Here is a 20,776-nt window from a genome sequence, read left to right as displayed (position 1 = left end):
TTTTTATTTTTCTTTCTTTTTTTTGCTTCCCCTCGCTTCCTAGACGATTCCCGAGTGGCGTCTAAGTTGTCCCGCACTTCTTGCTTCCTAAAAATTTTTAAAGTGCCTCGCTTCCGCTTCCCGCATCGCTTTCTGCTCCCGCTTCCCCGACTGGCAACTCTGGGTGAAGCACGGACACTAACGAATCTTGTCCAAAAATTTTAGAATTTAAAGGCATGAAGTAAATAGAAGTTCCTCTTATTATTCAACTTAAAGTTAAGAAAAAACAAAATGAAAGCAATACATGAAATGCACATCTGCAAGACCTTTAGCTTTTCAATGGTAATTATATGCTACTGCAAAGCTAATGATAGCACAACACAGACCTCAATCCATTTCTTTCGGAAGTCTTCCCCACATGCCCGTTGTTCTGGAAAAACACCAGACTTGACTAACAGTGACCCAGAAAGGGGAACTCCATACACTTGACCAGCCTGTTGCATAACAAAAATAATGGTTTAACTTCAAGGAAGCATGAAATTTTGATGGAAAGGGAGAAAATATCGAAGGAAAAACCCCTAAATAATGAAGTATATCATGATACTAAATTACCTTACGCTTTAGCACTCGAGATTCATTGATAGCCCTCAGACGCCTCCGAATTGACTGGCCGAAAACAAGAAAGATGAAAAACCAATGTGAAGACCACAAATTCCAAAAGCCCAAGCCAAACACTTCTTCATAATCCAAAAAAGCAGCAGATTGATTTTATGTGACACAAATATGCATTTATTAAGACAAGCCAAATGAAGTGAAATCTTTCTCAGGGTTGTAAGCTTCCATAAAGAGCACACTGGATCATGTAAGCATGACTTTAACTAAGTATGTTACATGGAATCCACCTTCTAAAAATAGTGCATAGGGCAAACATTTCAATTATGGGCCAATTAGTGGTTATTGAATCTTTACTTTTGGTCATGATTTGCAACCTGCAACCTGAATGTTGTGCTCTAGCCTGCTAGTGCCCTAGTTTTTCATATGCGGTGACCCTGATGGCTCAAGTCACACAAGAACCAAAAATTTGTTTATATTTAGATGTCTCAGTATTTGTGAGCATGGAGTGCCTCTCTCTGCAAGAAACTGCTCGATAGAACGATGCATTGGGATGCTATCCTTTGTGGTTGAGGGCTTTTAAGTGCCCAATAACAACAGCTAGCAACCTACAATGGTCGACGAATAATCAATAATCCTTTTTCTGGATGACACATACAAGGAGACCTGTTGACGTCCAGAAAATTAATTAGGGAACCTCTAAGACCAGGTCAAACAGATCAAGCACTATTGTGTCATCTGGCTAGCATGAAAGGGCACCAACATCAAACATAGCTCCATTAATAGCTAATGGCAGCAAGTGACTAATGGAGTCAATGTTAGGATTAGGGCAGAAACTCCACCCTTAGTGACCATGGACCGAACAAATAAAAGGCCTAAGTGGAATGGTCCAGCACCCTGTATGGAATCTAAGAGGGGCAGCATCATAACATGATTAGGCTTTTATTTAGAGCAACATTCTACCAGAAATGACAGAAATAGCATAAGTTTTGATTCAAAGCGACATTCTACCAAGAAATAAACGAAATTCTAGCTAACAGACAAAAAGAATATTTCACATAAAATTCACCACACACGGCAGAAAAGTGAGATCACATATAGCTCAATAAAATTAAAATGAACAGTAGAACACTGATTCAGAAAGCCGCAAGATCTGGCATGAAAGCATGAAGATAAAAACATTACAAAATGATGATGTTCCTCCAGGAGTAGAGAAGAAGAAACCCTAGAAGAAAGTATATGCTTTCATATTTGCAATCAAAGAACAAGGAAAGGTCCATGTATGCCATAACAGGACAGTGTCTGGAGTCACAGTACGGTTATGTCTTCAATCTCTCAACAACAGATGCTAGAACTTTATATCTTTATTTATATAAATAAAATACATAATTAAAAGTACCAAAAAGGAAAAATTTGTCTTAGATATGGAAAAAATACATGATTACAAAAATAAGTAATTTCTAATCAGTTAATAAAAAAATTGGAACTTGAAAAAACTAATGCCAAAAGGCACATAAGCATAATTGTTGAATCCAATGCTAGAATGATCTACACTACAAAAGAAGTTAATCAAACTCCAAGCTGAAAATTCCTTATTAAACACACTTAATAGTTTTGCATGGCATCAACATTAAACAATAGACTGTTAATAATAATGATTCTTCCAAACAAGTACATTTCCATGAGAAAATAAACATGAAAAAGAATGCCAAAGAAATCATAAGAAGCATATATGAATTGCAACCTTGTTGAAGGTGTCACATGGAAGTTTCAAAATTAAATATATAACAAAGCATTAATAAATGGTCATTTATCAATATAAGTCCTAATGTCTATATAGCATTCCTATTTCCCATTTAATAATGCAATCACAAGACTCACAACTCATAAAGATTAAAAAAACAAAGTGTCAAAAGTGAAAACCGATACCCATGCCATGCAAAATGCACAAAAAGGCTAAACAAAAAAAGAGCAAAAGCAGCTCATCCTATCAATCTAGGACTCTAAGATATATGGCCATTGTTATCTTCATCAACACCAAATATCAAATTCACCATCTGTCATTGGTAATATGCACTAGTTTCGATAAATCAATCTCTTGATTACAGGAATCCTATGGAATTTATTCTAGAGGTTCAGAACAATGTGACAAAGAATCTCTCTCTCTCTCTCTCTCTCTCTCTCTCTCTCTCTCTCTCTCTCTCTCTCTCTCTCTCTCTCTCTCTCACACACACACACACACAATTGAAAAGTGAGATCACATATAGCTCAATAAAATTAAAATGAACAGTAGAACACTGATTCAGAAAGCCGCAAGATCTGGCATGAAAGCATGAAGATAAAAACATTACAAAATGATGATGTTCCTCCAGGAGTAGAGAAGAAGAAACCCTAGAAGAAAGTATATGCTTTCATGTTTGCAATCAAAGAACAAGGAAAGGTCCATGTATGCCATAACAGGACAGTGTCTGGAGTCACAGTACGGTTATGTCTTCAATCTCTCAACAACAGATGCTTCAATTTCCTTGTGAGTTGTGAAGTCGAGCAAAAGATGCAGATAAGTGCGTCTAAAAAGAAAAGTATATATATGAAATACAAGAAGCTCAATTAGCTTTCAATCACCAAAAAAGAAGTAACAATTAGGTTGTAAGATCCATAGTAAGCAGAAGGTTGAAAGGGGTCCAAAGAAAAGTCAGGTTAATAAAAATACAAATAAATAAATAAGAAGAAAAAGAAAAAGCAATGCAACAAAAGTAATTTTATTATACTCCACATTCAAAGTGATCATGTATCCAAGAAGCACGAGGAAATAAAATTGATGGCTAATAAATTTTGAACTTTTGTCATTACCTCTTTGCAACGTAAGACAACATGCTTTGGGAAATTCTGAACAAGAGTGGCAGAGATATCTCGACTTTCCTGATTAATTTGCAACAAGATAACAGTTAAGAAATCAGAACAAGCGTGCTCCCTAGAAAAGTGAAAATAAAGCAAATATAGAAAGAAAGATAAAAAGAACACAAACATGCCCATCTGGAGGTGCAATGCATGCTTAACTTTTTCATAATCATTTTCCAAACTAAAATTCTTTAAAAATGAAAACGCTTCTACATGAATGTCTGCACTAAACAAGTGAAGAAAGAGAAGAAAAACACATATATAGAGGTATAAAATGTTCATAAATGTATGCATTTGACAAATGTGAAAGGCTTCAATAGTCATCAATTGTAACCATTTTGGAATCTGTCTCAGGACTAACAAAAGGTCATAGTAATGATGCATAAGTACAATCTTTTTAGAAGTTCATTCATTTAGTTTTTTGAAGTGTTTGCATTGGGTATTTTGTGCACAAAAACAATGCACTACATTCTGACTGATGACTAAGTTAAATAAATGCAAACTCTACTTTCAAATTAACAGTAAAGTGCTGCATAGTTAGGTCCTGTATATAACACCAGCATACTGAAATCCCAACCTAGGCCTATATTTTGGCCCATCACAGGCTTAGCTGCAGAACCTGCAGCAGAAACCAGAGAGAATAGAACTTGCACATATGCTAGTATAAAACAATCCTGAACACCGTACTGAACAGAGAGAATATATGCCCTGGAATAAATGTCTGCACTTTAAGATATCGAAAGTATGAACAAGATCATATACCTCAAGTCCATCAACAGTCTCCTTGTATCCAGATTGCAAAACCTCCTTGTTGAGAGCTTCTTCAGGACAATTTGGAGTTTGTGGGTAAAAGTCAGGTGGACCAAGTCTGAAAAATAACAACCAGCTATAAGAAACATGTGAACAATATCTTCTGTAGATGACAAGCATAACCATTACCCTAAACCAGATATTTGCATTGCATAAAGTTTCCCTTCAAATTGTGACTGGAGGGAAAATGAACATAGCTAGAACATGAGTCTGTTCTTTATAGGATAGCTCATTTGGCAATATTGATATCCACATCCAGAAATGAAACTAAGGAATAAAATTGTTAATGAAGTTGAATGAAAAGTAAAAAAAAAACTAACCAACAAAGTTAACCAATAATACAGATCGGATTGGGTGGGTGTGGGATCAGATGAATGGAACTTCCCAACTATTAAGATTTAGTAATTGTAATGGGAGAGTGGTGGAGGTGGTGGCGAAGATGACGATGATGATGATAAGAACAACAACGACAACATTAACCGTTTTATAATGATAATGATGCATGTTCCAAGAGAGTAATTTTTATCTCTGAAATTAATGTGTTGGGACACAATAAGAATGAGAAGAAATATCTCTGATATTAAGGGGTCACTTGAATACCTTGTTTCTCAGAACCAATGATTGATTTTGGGATGGGCCATGGTGAGAACTGAGGTACTCCATTGAATATGAAAGCAACAGATTCCACATGCATGGATCTCCGAACCCTGCGGCCGGGTGGGGGAGTGGGAGGGGGGATGAGGATACATGTATCTCTGGTTCTTGGAACTCAGATCTGAGCAGTCAAACATGTTAAAGATAAGTCGACCACTTTAAAGCAAAGTTTATTTAGTCTTAAGGTTGCTTTTGGTATTTTAAACATAATAAGGGACTCTAATGTAATGTTGTTATCTTGGCTAATCTCTATTTAAACTTAAGGAGATTAGACCTAAAAAAATAAACTGAGTTCTTTCTTTTCTCTTTCTCTTTCTCTTTCTCTTTCTGTGCATCCTCTGAGCCTTAACGTCTACATGGTATCAAAGCCATCGATCTGGGGAGGGTGATCTCAAGTTCTGCGTCACAGTTCGAGTGAAGGGTTTTAGTTCACGTGAAGAAGATAAAAAAAAAAAAAGGTTCACGTGAAAAGATCAAGAAAAAGGTGTGTCGTTCTTTTCCTTTCTTGAGTGGTACAAATCTGAGATCTGACAAAAGTCATGACTCAGATCTAAAAGTTGTGTGTGTTATGGGTCTCTGTCGACCAAACTGAATGGATACAAGTATGGGTTCTGTGCTGAAGTCGTAAAGGGGTTGACGGTAATTTTTTTTTTGTATCATGGAGTTTCTGAAGACCGTAGGCTTTCGGTATCTCAGATCTAATCAAAAATCTGAATGTAGTGGGGATTAAATATGTTTTTTCAGTCGTGGACATGTACATTTTGGTTGGGTTCGTTCAAATCTAGTTGGTGTGAAGAATATTCACATTAAATAGTCGTGAATCTGCAACTTTTTCAGAGATCTGATCACAGATCTGAGTGTGGTGAAGATTTAAAATTTCTGTCATGGACTTGCGTACTTCTGTTACTCTATATTAAATTGTCGTGGTTTTTTTTTTTGGATCTGATTATAGATCTGACTCATCTGAGTGTGGTGAAGACTTCTCTTTTTTGGTTCACTCATAACAGGTTGCTGTGAAGAACATGTTATCTTCAATAGTCATTTTTCTTTAATTGTCTGGTTGGTTCAGATCTGATTGCAGATCTATTGTCGTGGTGAAAACTTATTATAGTAGTGGATTTGCACAGTGTGGAAGTTTATTGCAGCAGCACTATTCGTGGTGACTACTGAGGAAGTGATATTCAGTATGGGTGACGTCTCGAAATCTGATTTCAAGAATGAGGCTATTGGGGAATATAAAGCCTTTGCAAATCCTTTCTCCTATGGTTCTTCTGTAAAATTAAATGAAACTAATTATGCACGGTGGTCTAGAACTTTTATGATGTCGGTGTCTGGACATCGTAGAAAACATATACTGCTGGAATCAGAACCCGATGATAAAACAGAAAAATATAATACTTGGGACGAAGATAATGACATTGTTATGTCATGGATCATGAATAGCATTGAATCTCATATTGCAGATGGCTTAATTTATTACAATACAGCTAAATAGATGTGGGACACTCTTCGAGATACGTACTCTCAAGAGACCAACGTGAGTCGTACTCTACAAATTGAACAGGAAATATATAATTTACAGCAAGGTGATTAATCGTTGGCCCAGTAGTATGCCTCTGTTAAGGCAGGCTTTGAAAGACTTAATGCTGACAGGCCTCTGTGTTGCTCAAAACAGAAGGATCATCAAAAACAGACTATGGTTGCTCGGTTCCTCATAGGTCTATCATCAGAGTTCTCAGTTGCAAAAGTTCAAATGTTGATCGGGTCAGATGTTCTTACTCTCGCTAATACTTGTCATCTCTCTTCCACAATCTCAACCTGCATCTCAGTCATCTGCTTTGGTTGTACCATCTAGTTATGGACGAGGAAATACTATGCATGTTAGAAGCAGAGGTCATGGAAGAGGTATGGGAGGTAGAGGCAAACTCCAATGTACCTATTGTGGAAAATCAAGACATTTAGAAGATCGTTGCTGGGATAAACATGGACAACCAGCTTTTTCTCCATTGAAGCCAAATGTTCCAAAAGCTAATGTTACAAAACTAGAGGTGGAGTGTGAAACCAATTCTCCTAGTGAATCTATCACTCTTAGCCGTGCAGAATATGAGGAACTAGTGTCTCATCGTCCTTCAAGTTTCTCTTCTCTTGTTGTTGGTGTGGCCTACTCTACTGTAGACAATCTTTCTCCCCATGATAGTAAGTGGATTATTGACTCTGGTGCATCTAGACATCTATGTGAAAACTCTCATAAAATTTCAGATCTAAAGGCTATTATTGCACATCGGGGAGTCTCATTAGCTGATGGGAGTTCCTCTCCGGTTATTGGTCAGGGAAATGTCTCTATATACTCTTCCTTGCAGTTGAAAAATGTCCTTCATGCTCCTTCATTTCCTCAAAGTTTATTATCAATGAGTTGCCTTACAAAAAAGTTAAACTGTAGAGTGATATTTGATCTTATGTGCTGTCATTTTCAGGATTTACTGACGGGGAAGAAGATTGGTGGAGGCCTATAAAGAAAATGGAGTCTACTATCTACATCATCTTGTGAGAAACATTTATGTTGCATTCGATTCTTCCTTGAGTCCTGTTCAGTGGCATCGTCGTCTCAGACATCCTTCATTGTCGAAGCTTCGTCGTGTCATTCCTCAAATTCTGTCTACTACATCATTCCAGTGTGAAGCACGTCAATTGGGCAAGCATCATCGGAGTTCGTTTCCTTCTAGTCAGATTCAGTCCAGTCATAAGGTTTTTGAACTTCTTTATGCGGATGTATAGGGTCCCAGTAAAATTCCTACCAGGACCCAATGTCGTTATTACCTTGTTATTGTTGATGATTTTCTAAGTTGTCTTGGGTGTTCTTAATAAAAGAAAGATCTGAAATTCTTAGTATCCTCAAATCATTAGTTATTGAAATAAAAACTCAGTTTGAATCTGTATCCTCTACGTGTATGTTTATATGCTATCCAAAGAATCAAAAGGGGTATCGATGTTATGATCCGATTTCCCGTCGGGAGTATGTCAGTGCAGATGTATCTTTCTTGGAGTCTATTCCATATTATTCCAGTACTGGTGCTCAGTTGCAAACCAATCAAGATGACTCATTTCCTCTTCTGGTTCCTCCTTTTCCTTTGGAATTGGTGCCCCCATTACCGAATCCAACTCCACCTTCAACTCCACCTACCTCACGGTTTTACAATCATCCATTGGTGTATGTGCGTAGACCAGGGTTACCGGAAGCGCCTAGCTAAAAGGGGAAGTGCGCTTCCCCGAAGCGCGCTTCCCCGAAGCGCGCTTCCCCGAAGCGCGCTTCGGAAGCGCGGAACGTCGCGCTTCTGAAGCGTGGGGGGAAGCGTCCCCCTTTTTTGGGAAGCGTGTTTCCCTTTAATGGGGGACGTGTTTCCCTTTAATGGGGGACGCGCTTCCCTTTAATGGGAAGCGCGCTTCCCATCACGCTTCCCCACGCTTCCCCTCGCTTCCCTTGTTTTTTTCAAAATTTTTTATTTTTTATTTTTTATTTTTATTTTTTCGCTTCCCCCTCGCTTCCGAGACGCTTCCTAGGTCGCTTCCGAGACGCTTCCTAGGTCGCTTCCGAGACACTTCCCGAATCGCTCCTAAGTGGTCCCACGCTTCCCCGCTTCCTAAAATTTTGAAAGTGCCTCGCTTCCCGCTCCCGCTTCCCGTATCGCTTCCCGCTCCCGCTTCCCGTATCGCTTCCCGCTCCCGCTTCCTCAACTGGCAACCATGGCGTAGACCTCCACCTCCTCCAAAGCCTTCATCCTCTTCTTCTCCTGAGGTAAGTGTTCCTGATAGCAATGACATTCATGTTGATGATAACAGGTCAATAGCTCTACGAAAGGGGACACGACAATGTACCTTATATCCTATATCTCAGTTTGTGTCAGATGTCAGAATTGGTAATCAGATGAAAGCATTTATCTCAGCCCTATCTGCTGAAACTATTCCTCTGAGTTATCAAACGGTCGTTCTCGATAGCAGGTGGAAGGAGGCTATGCAACATGAAATGGACGTTTTACTATCTCAACAGACATGGGACCTTGTTGATCCCCCAGTGGATGCGAACATCGTTGGATGCAAATGGGTATATACCATTAAGTACAACTTAGATGGTTCAATTGAAAGATATAAGGCCAAGTTAGTAGCAAAAGGTTATACTCAGACATATGGTGTTGATTTATTTGAGACATTTTCTCCTGTCGCACGGATGAGCACCATCCGTCATGGAGTTTGTGTCAACTAGATGTGAAAAATGACTTCCTATATGGGGATCTGTCTGAGACAGTATACATGCAACAACCTCCTGCGTTCGAGGTTGAGGGAGAGTGTCAGAAGGTGTGCAGATTAAGAAAGGCAATATATGGGCTGAAGCAAAGTCCACGTGCATGGTTTCAAAAGTTGTTTGATGTGATGTCAAAGTTTGGTTTTGATAGGTTAGCGTCAGATCACTCATTATTTATTAAAAAAACTAACTCAGGCCTAGTCGTTATAGTGGTATATGTGGATGACACCATCCTTACAGGAGATAACATGAAAGAGATTTCAGCTACAAAGGCTTACCAAAGACCTTGGTCCACTTAGATACTTTCTGGGCATAGAAGTGGCCAGGAGCAGTGAGGGAGTGGTTTTGTCTCAACGGAAGTATGTGCTTGATCTATTAAAAGAGACAGGAATGTTGGGAGCTAAACCCGCAAATATTCCCATGGATCACAAAGTTCATTTATTTGATAAGGGGTCAAAACCCGTCAATAGCAGGAAGTATCGCTCGTTGGTAGGGGAAGTTACTGTATGTGACAGTTTCTAGACCTGATATTGCTCTGGCTATAAGCAAGGTTAGCCAATTCATAGACAAACCGGCAGAGATACACTGGAATGCTACAATGATGATACTCAGGTACTTAAAATATTCTCTTGGAAAAGGGTTATTATTCAAGAAAGGGGGTACCCTGGAGGTAGTTGCTTACTTTAATGCTGATTATGTTGGGTCTGTAGAGGATAAGAAATCTACCACAGGATTCTGTGTGTTTGTAGGAGGTAACCTAATCTCTTGGAGAAGCAAGAAGCAAATCGTGGTTGCTAGATCGAGTGTTGAATCAGAATATAGGACTATGACCCAAAACAGCAGCTGAATTAATGTGGGTTCAAATTGTATTGGTCGATCTTCAAGTAAAGGTTTCATCGCCTATGGTGATGATGTGTGATAACAAGGCAGCTACATATATAGCCAATAATCCTGTATTTCATGAGAGGACAAAACATATTGAAGTTGATTGTCACTATATAAGAGATATGGTTCAAGCTGGACATATCTCCACCAAGCATGTAATATCTGAGGATCAAGTTGCAGATATTTTTACAAAGCCTCTTGCCAGGCCCAGTTTCTCAAAATGCTGTGGCAAGCTGAGCCTGATTGATATCTATGCTCCGGCTTGAGGGAGAGTGTTAAAGATAAGTCGACCACTTTAAAGCAAAGTTTATTTAGTCTTAAGGTTGCTTTTGGTATTTTATACATAATAAGGGACTCTAATGTAATTTTGTTATCTTGGCTAATCTCTATTTAAACTTAAGGAGATTAGACCTAAAAAAAATAAACACAGTTCTTTATTTTCTCTTTCTTGTTTTATGTGCATCCTTTGAGCCTTAATGTCTACAAAACACCCTCTAAGCACCCCCAAAATATTGGCAACCCAAATTCACATGTTTGCAAATGGTTCCCTTAAGTAACTAATTGTTCATCCCTTTTTTGGTAATGAACATTTAACATTTTAGTATCATCATAGAATCACAAAAGAACAAGAGCTAATGAGTGTACAAGGATGAAATTCTACACATGAAGATACTTAACAACCTCCTACAAGAAAACCATAAAATTTCAGCATTATTCACAGAGGTTTACCGACTAAAGAATACGATAACATGTATCATGTATGCAGCTCAATGTCATCACACACTTTGATGTTCTTATTTTTTCTTTCCATCCCCGTAATGTTCATTTTCTCCCCTTTTAGTAATGAAAAACCTGACCCCACACACACAAGCATCAGATAGGGATGTACGTGTTTGCAGATTCATTTAACAGCAAGGGGCTCTCCAAACTCTTAAAACCACTAAAAACCCTCAATACTTATTGTGTTCAGTTACTAACTAAACCAGCTACATATTTGACTTAACAAACCGTACAGCCTGTTATGTCTCTCCGGTCCAATGGCCTTTCCAATTAACCTCCCCTTGACCCTTTGGCCCATCAATACTTTTCTTTTTACATTTTCAAGAGGAGAGTGGGGGAAACTAGAAAAAGTAAAAAGATTCTATGTCAAGGTTAAGCATTAGATGATTACCTACAACTTAAAGGCTCTTTGTCACACTTAAGCTTGTATGCAGCTAGCAGTTGAGGTCGCCTGCAAGAAAACAAAATTCATCAACAACCAAAATCCAACTGGAAGCAAAATATGCAATAAGGAGAGAATTAATGAAGAGCATTAAACATATCTCAACTAATGAAAATAAATGCACTTTATGCTACTCACACTACCATTCATTATTCATCTTTACATTGAAGGGATCTTTTAAAAGAGAATATAGGACAGATTCAAAACCCCAATAAGCTACCTACACAACCAAGTTCTGTGGACAAAGAGCATGCACAAATTGCTTGAAATAAGTTCTTCAAAAATTTCAAAGGATTCATCAAAATTAATAAATTAGAATAGATCCACATAACGCAAACAACCAAAGGAAGGTCCCTTCCAAACCACTTTCAAAGTTCAATTTTAGAAATGTTTTTGGCGAATCTGATCATTCAGATACAATCTCCATGGTCAAAAGCCGAAGAACTATGTCACATGGGTGCGGGTGCGGGTGCTGCATTTTCAAAAAACTTGAGTGCGGGGGTGCTGCAAAAATATAAAAAATTATATATATATATATATATATATATATATATATATATATATATATATATATAATTTTTATGTTTTAAAAGAAAAAATAAATGTCGTGATGTTTCGGAAAACCCTACCCCTGTAAAACCCAAAATTTAAAAAAAATGGGTCGGACCAGGGTCGGGTCTGAACCCAACCCAGACCCAAACTCAATACCCTACCCCCGTGCTTTTATAAAGCAATAGAGGGGTTAGGGTTTTCTCATTCGAGAAAACCCTCCCCACATCCGTCGCCTGCCCTGGTCTCTCCTCCCATCCGACCTCCGGCCGACGGCTCGCCGGAGCGCCGACCGATAGCCTACCCCCCGCCCCCCTGTGCTCGTCCCTCTCCCTCTCTCTGTTACCCTCTCCTCCCCCTCGGTTTCCCTCCCTCTCGAGCTCCCTCAGTCACCGAAACCCCGACGAGCCCCACCGCTCGTTTCTCCCTCTCTCTCTCTCACGATGTTTTTTCGACAGTCGGCCCTCCTCCCGCGGGCACCTTGTTCGCCGGCGACTTCAGCGCCCTCCGCGGCCTTCTCAGGTAAATCCCCCTTCCCCTGAGTCTTCTTCTCTCTTCTCCTTCCCCCGAGTCTTCTTCTCTCTTCTCTTTCTCCCTCGACCCTCCCGCGGGCACCCTATTCGCCGGCAAACTTGGGAGCATTTTTTGGGGGTTAAAAAAATGGATACAAATGACCCTGGGTGCAGTCCCAGGGTCCCGTTGACCGCACCGGGTGCCGCACCCGCACGCGCACCTGTGTCAGGTTGCGTCGATGCGGGTGCGGCACCCAGTTTGCCGAGTCCATGTGACTTAGCCGAAGAACTGGCTCTTCTAGCAAATTTTTTTGACGTGTACATAGGATTTTATAATGTACTAAAAGTCAATGGTGTGAAATTTTATACATAAAAAAATGTAATAACAATCCGTTCTTAGGCTTTTGATCATGAAAATCACACCCTTAAGGTCAGATCTACCAAAAATGCTTTTAAATATGATTTTTAAAAGTGATTTGGATGGTTTGTACCTTTCTTTGGTTGGATGGTCAATTGGTCACCCTTCCCTATATATTGATGCCCCTCATTAGTTCTAAACCCCCTAGTAAATAACTTTAATTTCTTTGTTATTATTATTTTTTAAACATTTAACCCTCTGAATGTCACTACATATTTGGTTTAATAGAAACTGGCCCTTGGATCAAGTTTTCCAGACGTGCAATATCCGGCAAAAAAATATGATCCAAGAGTTGATAACCACTATTTTGATCATGTTGAACTATGTCACAGGGATTCGGCTAGCAGGGTGCCGCACCCGCGTCGACGCGACTCGACGTGGGTGCGTGTGCAGGTGCGGCACCGGGTGCGGTCAACCCTATCCTGGGTGCGCCAGGATCATTTAAGTCTATTCTTGTTTTGGATTTTTTTTTTTTAAATTGCCCAAATGGGCTGCGAATTTTTTTTTAAAAAAAGTAATGCTGACAGCAGCTGACAGACAGCTGCTTGTTACGACAATGAAGCCATACATGATACTTCAAGTACAAGGTTTTGAGGATGAGCAAGTGGAATCAACTGTATTTCAGCTAAGGCTATTGAAGAATTCAGTGAAGAATCCTTGAAGACTAGTGTGCAAATGTTTAATTCATTAAAAGTCTTAGATTCTTATAAGAGCCCTACTTAGAGTGCATAATTAGGTTGCATTTCACCTTAAAAGTCTTTAGAAAAACTTTTCTAAAAGAAACTCTTTTGAAAATCTTTTTAGAAAACTCTTTTCTTAAATTTTCATGTTTATTAGTCGACCAATAGACTTATCAGTCGACTAATCCTTTCGCGCCATATTTTCTAAAAAATCATTCTTGTCAAATTAGTCGACCGAAGGTTTTATCAGTCGACTGGACAGAATGTCTGTTTTCTGAAAAATTAGCAGCAGTCGACTAATGGTTTTTCAGTCGACTGAACAGAACATGTGTTTTCTGAAAAATTTAGCAGCAGTCGACTAATGCTTTTTATCAGTCGACCGAACAGAATGTTTGTTTTTCAGAAGTTTTTAGCAGCAGTCGACTAAAAGGTTTTTCAGTCTACTGATGATATTATCAGTCGACTAACTTTTCTTAAGTCGACTAAGTTTCAAAAGTTCAGATTTTCAAACGGCTCGATTAAATATCAGTCGACCGACGATAACTGTCAGTCTACTAATAACTAACTATTAGTCGACTAACTGATGTTTCAGTCGACTAATTTTGTCGTTTTCCTGAAACTTCAAAAAGGTGTGTCTTTTCATTTTTCAAACGTTTTTTATCGTTCAAAATGGACAGTTTTGACACCCTTTCATACTCTCAACGTATGGAATCTTTTAACTATAAATATGAGTGCATTTTACACTCAAAAACAACAATTCAATCGATTTGAATCTTGTTTTTCACTATTATTCAGTCAAGTATTTGTTTTCCCACTCACGTGATATTTTCACTTCAGTTTTTCACTCAAATCACTTTGAGAGATAGTGAATTCGTGAGTAGAGTGTTTCAACAACCTCAAAAGCCAATTGCATTTCATTTGCATTCAAAAGGAAGGCTCATAAGTTGTATTGTAAGTTGTTATTTCTTTTGTGTAAAAAGAAGGACTCCTTGGTGTAAAGGAGTTGTTTGCTTTCAGTAGGATTGTTACTGAAAGTGGGACCGGTTATGGTCTGTGTGATCTTGTAGTTTACAAGGTTGATAGTGAAAAATCTCAAGCGGGTTTTGCTTGGGGACTGGATGTAGGTCGGGTTTGACCGAACCAGGATAAAATCTTGTGTTCTTTGTGTGTTTGCTTTGAGATTTGCAAAATTCTTCAATATTCCGCAGAAAGTTTTAAAAGCACTATTCACCCCCCCTCTAGTGCTCGTTGCCTCGATCCTAGTGCACTTTCATTTGGTATCAGAGCACAGGTTTGCTATTACTTTGATTTGACCATCATCTAGCATGGCAACTACAACATCTCAGCACAAAGAAGGAAGTTCCTTTGTTCGTCCTCCTCTCTTCGATGGAACAAACTATGGATACTGGAAAGTAAGAATGACAATATTCCTGCAATCCATAGATCTCGATATCTGGAGAGTTGTTTCAGAAAAGTACCAAACTCCATCAACTGATTTCAGCCGATGGACCGATGATGAAAAGAAGACTGCTTCACTTAATGCCAAGGCAATGAATGCCTTATATTGTGGCGTTGACAAGGTAGAGTTCAATCGCATTTCTCAATGCTCTACAGCTAATGAAAACTGGCATACTCTTCTCGTAACACACGAAGGTACGTCAAAGGTAAAGGAATCTAAAATTGCTTCTTTAGTTCATAAATTTGAATTGTTCAAAATGAAGCAAAATGAATCTATATCGGACATGGTAACTAGAATGACCGATATAACTAACACTTTGAAATCCCTTGGAAAAGAATATTCACAAGTGGATTTAGTCAGAAAAATTCTAAGGTGTTTAACTCCTGAATGGGAGAGAAAAACCATTGCTATTGAAGAAGCAAATGATCTCAATACTCTCACTCTTGAAGACTTAGTTGGTAACCTAATGGCATATGAGGTCCAACTTCAAGACAGACAAGAAGAAGAGCCTAAAAAGAAATCTCTTGCTTTTAAGGCTACTTCTGACTCAGAAGATTCTAAAGAAGATGAAGATGAAGATATTGCCCTCATCACAAGGCAATTCAGAAGATTCATCAAAAAGGAAAGATTTCAAAGAAAGGCAAAGAAAGCATATTCTTCCATTCCCAATGAAGTAAAGTGCTTTAACTGCAAAAAGGCAGGACATATCAAGAAAGATTGTCCTCTTCTCAAATTCAAGCCCAAGGACCAATTCAAGAAGAAAAAGGCATTTCAAGCCTGTTGGGATAATAGTGACTCCTCTTCCGATGAAGAATCAAATGAAGAAGTCGCCAACATGTGTTTTGTAGCACAAGAAGATTCGGTAAGTCAATTTGACTATGATGAGTTATTTGAAGCATTTAATGATTTATATGCTAAATTTAAGAGTCTTAGTTCTAAAAATAAAGAGTTAAAAACTGAAAATTTACCTCTTGACTCTCAAAATAAAGTGTTACTTCAAGAAATAGAAGATCTCAAGAAGGAAAATTGTTGCCAAGCACTTGAGATAAAAGAAATTGGAGTTAGAACCAATCTCTTACAAAAAGAAATATCTAGTCTTAAAGAAAAGTCAAATGATCTTCTTTCTATAGTGACCAAATTTACAAATGGTCAAGAGAATCTAGAAAAACTTCTTGGTTCTCAAAGATGCTCGGTTAATAAAACCGGATTGGGATATAGCTTCTTTGATACTCAAAATAGACCAAACTATGTGGTGAAAAATCAAAGACATTATTCTCAATCTTTTGTTCATAAAACTAAAACTTCTAGTTCTAATAGAAATGCATCTAGAAATGATTATTCTAGAAATGTTTATTCTAAATCCTTTTATAGAAAGAATACTTATTATCAAAGGAAACCAAAATCCAAATGGATATGGGTTCCTAAGACTAACTCTCATGGACCCGAAAATAGAAAGGGGTCAAATGCTCTGTTTTCTGATTTTGTTGTAGGTACACAACATAAGAAGCAAATGGATATTGGACAGCGGTTGTTCCAAACATATGACTGGAAGGCCGGAGTTATTTTCCTCCCTCCAAAATAAGGATGGAGGAACCGTCACCTTTGGTGACAATAACAAGGGAAAAGTGATAGGTATTGGTAATATTGGTAATCCAAAATTTCCCTTGATAGAAAATGTTCTTTTAGTAGATGGTTTAATGCATAATTTAATATCTATTAGTCAATTATGTGATAAAGGTTTTCATGTTTCTTTTGAAAATGATTTATGCTTAATTTCTGATTTTCAATCTAAAAAGATCATTTTTAAAGGTAAAAGAAGAAACAATGTGTATGAACTATATCTAGATGAATTACCCTCTTTTAATGAAAAATGTCTTATTGTTTCAAATGAAATTCAATGGTTATGGCACAAGAGACTTGGACATGTTAATTTTAAAATTATTTCAAAATTATCCAAGAATGATCTTGTAAGAGGCCTACCTAGAATACCATATCTAGTCTTAAAGAAAAGTCAAATGATCTTCTTTCTATAGTGACCAAATTTACAAATGGTCAAGAGAATCTAGAAAAACTTCTTGGTTCTCAAAGATGCTCGGTTAATAAAACTGGATTGGGATATAGCTTCTTTGATACTCAAAATAGACCAAACTATGTGGTGAAAAATCAAAGACATTATTCTCAATCTTTTGTTCATAAAACTAAAACTTCTAGTTCTAATAGAAATGCATCTAGAAATGATTATTCTAGAAATGTTTATTCTAAATCCTTTTATAGAAAGAATACTTATTATCAAAGGAAACCAAAATCCAAATGGATATGGGTTCCTAAGACTAACTCTCATGGACCCGAAAATAGAAAGGGGTCAAATGCTCTGTTTTCTGATTTTGTTGTAGGTACACAACATAAGGAGCAAATGGATATTGGACAGCGGTTGTTCCAAACATATGACTGGAAGGCCGGAGTTATTTTCCTCCCTCCAAAATAAGGATGGAGGAACCGTCACCTTTGGTGACAATAACAAGGGAAAAGTGATAGGTATTGGTAATATTGGTAATCCAAAATTTCCCTTGATAGAAAATGTTCTTTTAGTAGATGGTTTAATGCATAATTTAATATCTATTAGTCAATTATGTGATAAAGGTTTTCATGTTTCTTTTGAAAATGATTTATGCTTAATTTCTGATTTTCAATCTAAAAAGATCATTTTTAAAGGTAAAAGAAGAAACAATGTGTATGAACTATATCTAGATGAATTACCCTCTTTTAATGAAAAATGTCTTATTGTTTCAAATGAAATTCAATGGTTATGGCACAAGAGACTTGGACATGTTAATTTTAAAATTATTTCAAAATTATCCAAGAATGATCTTGTAAGAGGCCTACCTAGAATACCATATAAAAAGGATCACTTATGTGATGCTTGTCAAAGGGGTAAACAAATCAAGAGTTCTTTTAAAGCTAAAGATATAGTTTCAACAAAACGTCCTCTTGAACTTTTACATTTAGATCTTTTTGGACCATCTAGAATTCAAAGTTTGAATGGTAGCAAGTATGCTTTTGTTATAGTAGATGATTATTTTCGGTTTACATGGGTGATTTTTCTAAAAAGCAAAAATGATGCTTTTTCAGAATTTTCTAAACTTTGTAGAAGAATTACAAATGAAAAATCTACATCTATTATTAAAATTCGTAGTGATCATGGTGGTGAATTTGAAAATGAATCTTTTCTAAAGTTTTGTGATTTACATGGTATATCTCACAACTTTGCTTTTCCTAGAGCGGCTCCACAAAATGGAAAAGAAAGAATAGAACTTTGCAAGAATGTGCTAGAACCATGCTTCAAGATAAAAATTTACCAAAATATTTTTGGGCTGAAGCAATTAATACAGCATGTTATGTCTTAAATCGTGTTCTTATTCGACCAATTTTACATAAAACATGTTTTGAATTGTATTATGATCGTATACCAAAGATCTCATATTTCAAAATTTTTGGTAGTAAATGTTTCTTGTTAAATACCAAAGATAATCTTGATAAGTTTAATTCAAAATCAGATGAATCAATATTTTTTGGATATTCTTCTAGAAGTAAAGCATATCGTATTTTCAATAAAAGAACATCTTGTATTGAAGAATCTTTACATGTTGCATTTGATGAGAATTGTGAGCAGGTTATACCTCTAAGCGAAGAAGAAGAAGCAATACTTCAAGAAGAACCCTTGATAAAGAGTACTTCTCAAGAAAATATTCCTCTTCAACCGGTTTGGAAAGAAGTTCCTAATCATCCACATGAACAAGTTATTGGTGAAATAAAGAGTGGTGTCCAAACTAGAAGGCAGTTAGAAAAATATATTGCAAATGTTGCTTTCATATCTAAATTAGAACCAAAGAATATCAATGAGGCATGTGATGATGAATTTTGGCTTTTAGCCATGTCTGAAGAACTTAACCAATTTACTATGAATGATGTTTGGGATCCAGTTGATAGACCAAAGGATCATCCAGTAATTGGAACAAGATGGGTCTTCCGAAATAAGCTGGATGAAAATGGTGAAGTCATTCGTAACAAAGCAAGGCTAGTGGCACAAGGCTATAATCAAGAAGAAGGCATAGATTTTGATGAAACCTATGCACCAGTGGCTCGATTAGAGTCAATTCGTATGATGCTTGCTTTTGCCAGTTACATGAACTTCAAGTTATATTAAATTGATGTTAAGAGTGCATTCTTAAATGGACACATCAATGAAGAAGTTTATGTAGAGCAACCTCCAGGCTTTGAAAATGAGAAATATCAAGAAAAGGTCTACAAATTGAAAAGAGCTTTGTATGGACTTAAACAAGCACCAAAAGCGTGGTATGAAAGACTACGAAATTTTCTAGAACAATCTGGTTTTTTCATTGGTCGGGTAGACTCCACTTTATTTATTAAACATTTTAATTCAGATATTCTTATTGTGCAAATTTATGTTGATGACATAATATTTGGTTCTACTAATGATTCTCTTTGTAAAGAATTTGCTAAGGCTATGCAGGAAGAGTTTGAAATGAGCTTGATGGGCGAATTAAACTACTTCCTTGGACTTTAAATAAAGCAAACTGAAGAAGGAATCTTCATCAATCAGTCTAAGTATACAAAAGAACTTCTCAAGAGATTTGGGATGGACTCATCGAAATCAAGAAGGAATCCTATGAGTACAACAACTTCTCTTGATAAAGATGAAAATGGTAAAAGTGTAGATACTAAGCTCTACAGAGGTATAATCGGATCTCTATTATACTTAACTGCTAGTCGACCTGATATTATGTTTAGTGTTTGTATGTGTGCAAGATTTCAAGCTAATCCAAAGGAATCTCATTTAACTGCAGTAAAACAAATTCTTCGTTATTTGAAAGATACTTCAGATTTCGGTTTGTTTTACCCAAAATCATCTTCCTTTGATTTAGTTTCATATAGTGATGCAGATTTTGCAGGAAGTAAATCTGATCGCAAGAGTACTAGTGGAACTTGTCATTTCTTGGGAAATTCCTTAGTCTCTTGGTTTATTAAAAAGCAAAATTCAGTATCACTCTCAGCAACTGAAGCTGAATATATAGCGGCTAGTTTAGCATGTTCACAAGTACTTTGGATGAAACAGACCTTAAAAGATTTTGGTTTGAATTACTCCACAACTATTTATTGTGATAACACTAGTGCTATAAATCTTTCGAAAAATCCTATTCAGCACTCAAGAACTAAGCATATTGAAGTTAGACATCATTTTTTAAGAGATCATGTGTTAAAAGGAGATATTTCGTTAAATTTTATTTCCACTAAAGAACAACATGCCGATATCTTCACTAAACCTCTTAAAAATGAAGATTTTATGAGAATTAGGAGAGAACTAGGTATTTGCTCGTTTTTGGATTTATAAAAATGCTGATTTTTTAACAAAATCTCAAAATCGCACTATATTAGTCGACCGATAAAATTCTAGTCGACTGGTGTCTTTATATTTTGGAATGTATCGCATCATATTAGTCGACCGATATAGTTCTAGTCGACTGATGATATTTTTTAAAATAAGTCGCACTTTTTTTAAGTCGACCGATAAAGTTTTAGTCGACTAAATTTTTTTTAAAAAAAAATTTAAGTGAAGGGACTCGACACCCCTTGGATTTGTTTTTAAAACCCGTTTTTTTTTTTAAAAGAGGCATCGTTTCACTTCGTACCTTTTCGTTTTTCTTAAAAACGAAACCCTTTAAACCAAAAACCCCTCTTTCTCTTTTGTCTCTCTCTCTCTTCCGAAAAACCCTCGGAGTACC

At 37.0% G+C, this 20,776-nt stretch overlaps 1 protein-coding gene across 3 annotated transcripts in view; it reads right to left on the bottom strand.

Moving 5' to 3' along the window:
* LOC149822270 (mediator of RNA polymerase II transcription subunit 12-like) overlaps positions 1-20,776 on the bottom strand; it is a 53,444-nt gene that overhangs the window by 23,019 nt on the left and 9,649 nt on the right. For all 3 annotated transcript variants that reach the window (XM_089981101.1, XM_089981103.1, XM_089981102.1), the window contains exons 3-7: positions 11,307-11,366; positions 4,252-4,357; positions 3,442-3,510; positions 592-645; positions 366-473 (exon numbers count right to left, since the gene is read on the bottom strand). In XM_089981101.1, coding sequence (XP_089837227.1) covers positions 366-473; positions 592-645; positions 3,442-3,510; positions 4,252-4,357; positions 11,307-11,366 — 397 coding nt within the window. The remainder of the gene's footprint in view (positions 1-365; positions 474-591; positions 646-3,441; positions 3,511-4,251; positions 4,358-11,306; positions 11,367-20,776) is intronic.

The sequence above is a fragment of the Nuphar pumila genome, chromosome 11 (genome assembly GCF_984573655.1).
Source record: "Nuphar pumila chromosome 11, dmNupPumi1.hap1.1, whole genome shotgun sequence".
NCBI classification, from domain to species: domain Eukaryota; kingdom Viridiplantae; phylum Streptophyta; class Magnoliopsida; order Nymphaeales; family Nymphaeaceae; genus Nuphar; species Nuphar pumila.
This window is presented reverse-complemented; position numbering and strand designations above follow the sequence as displayed.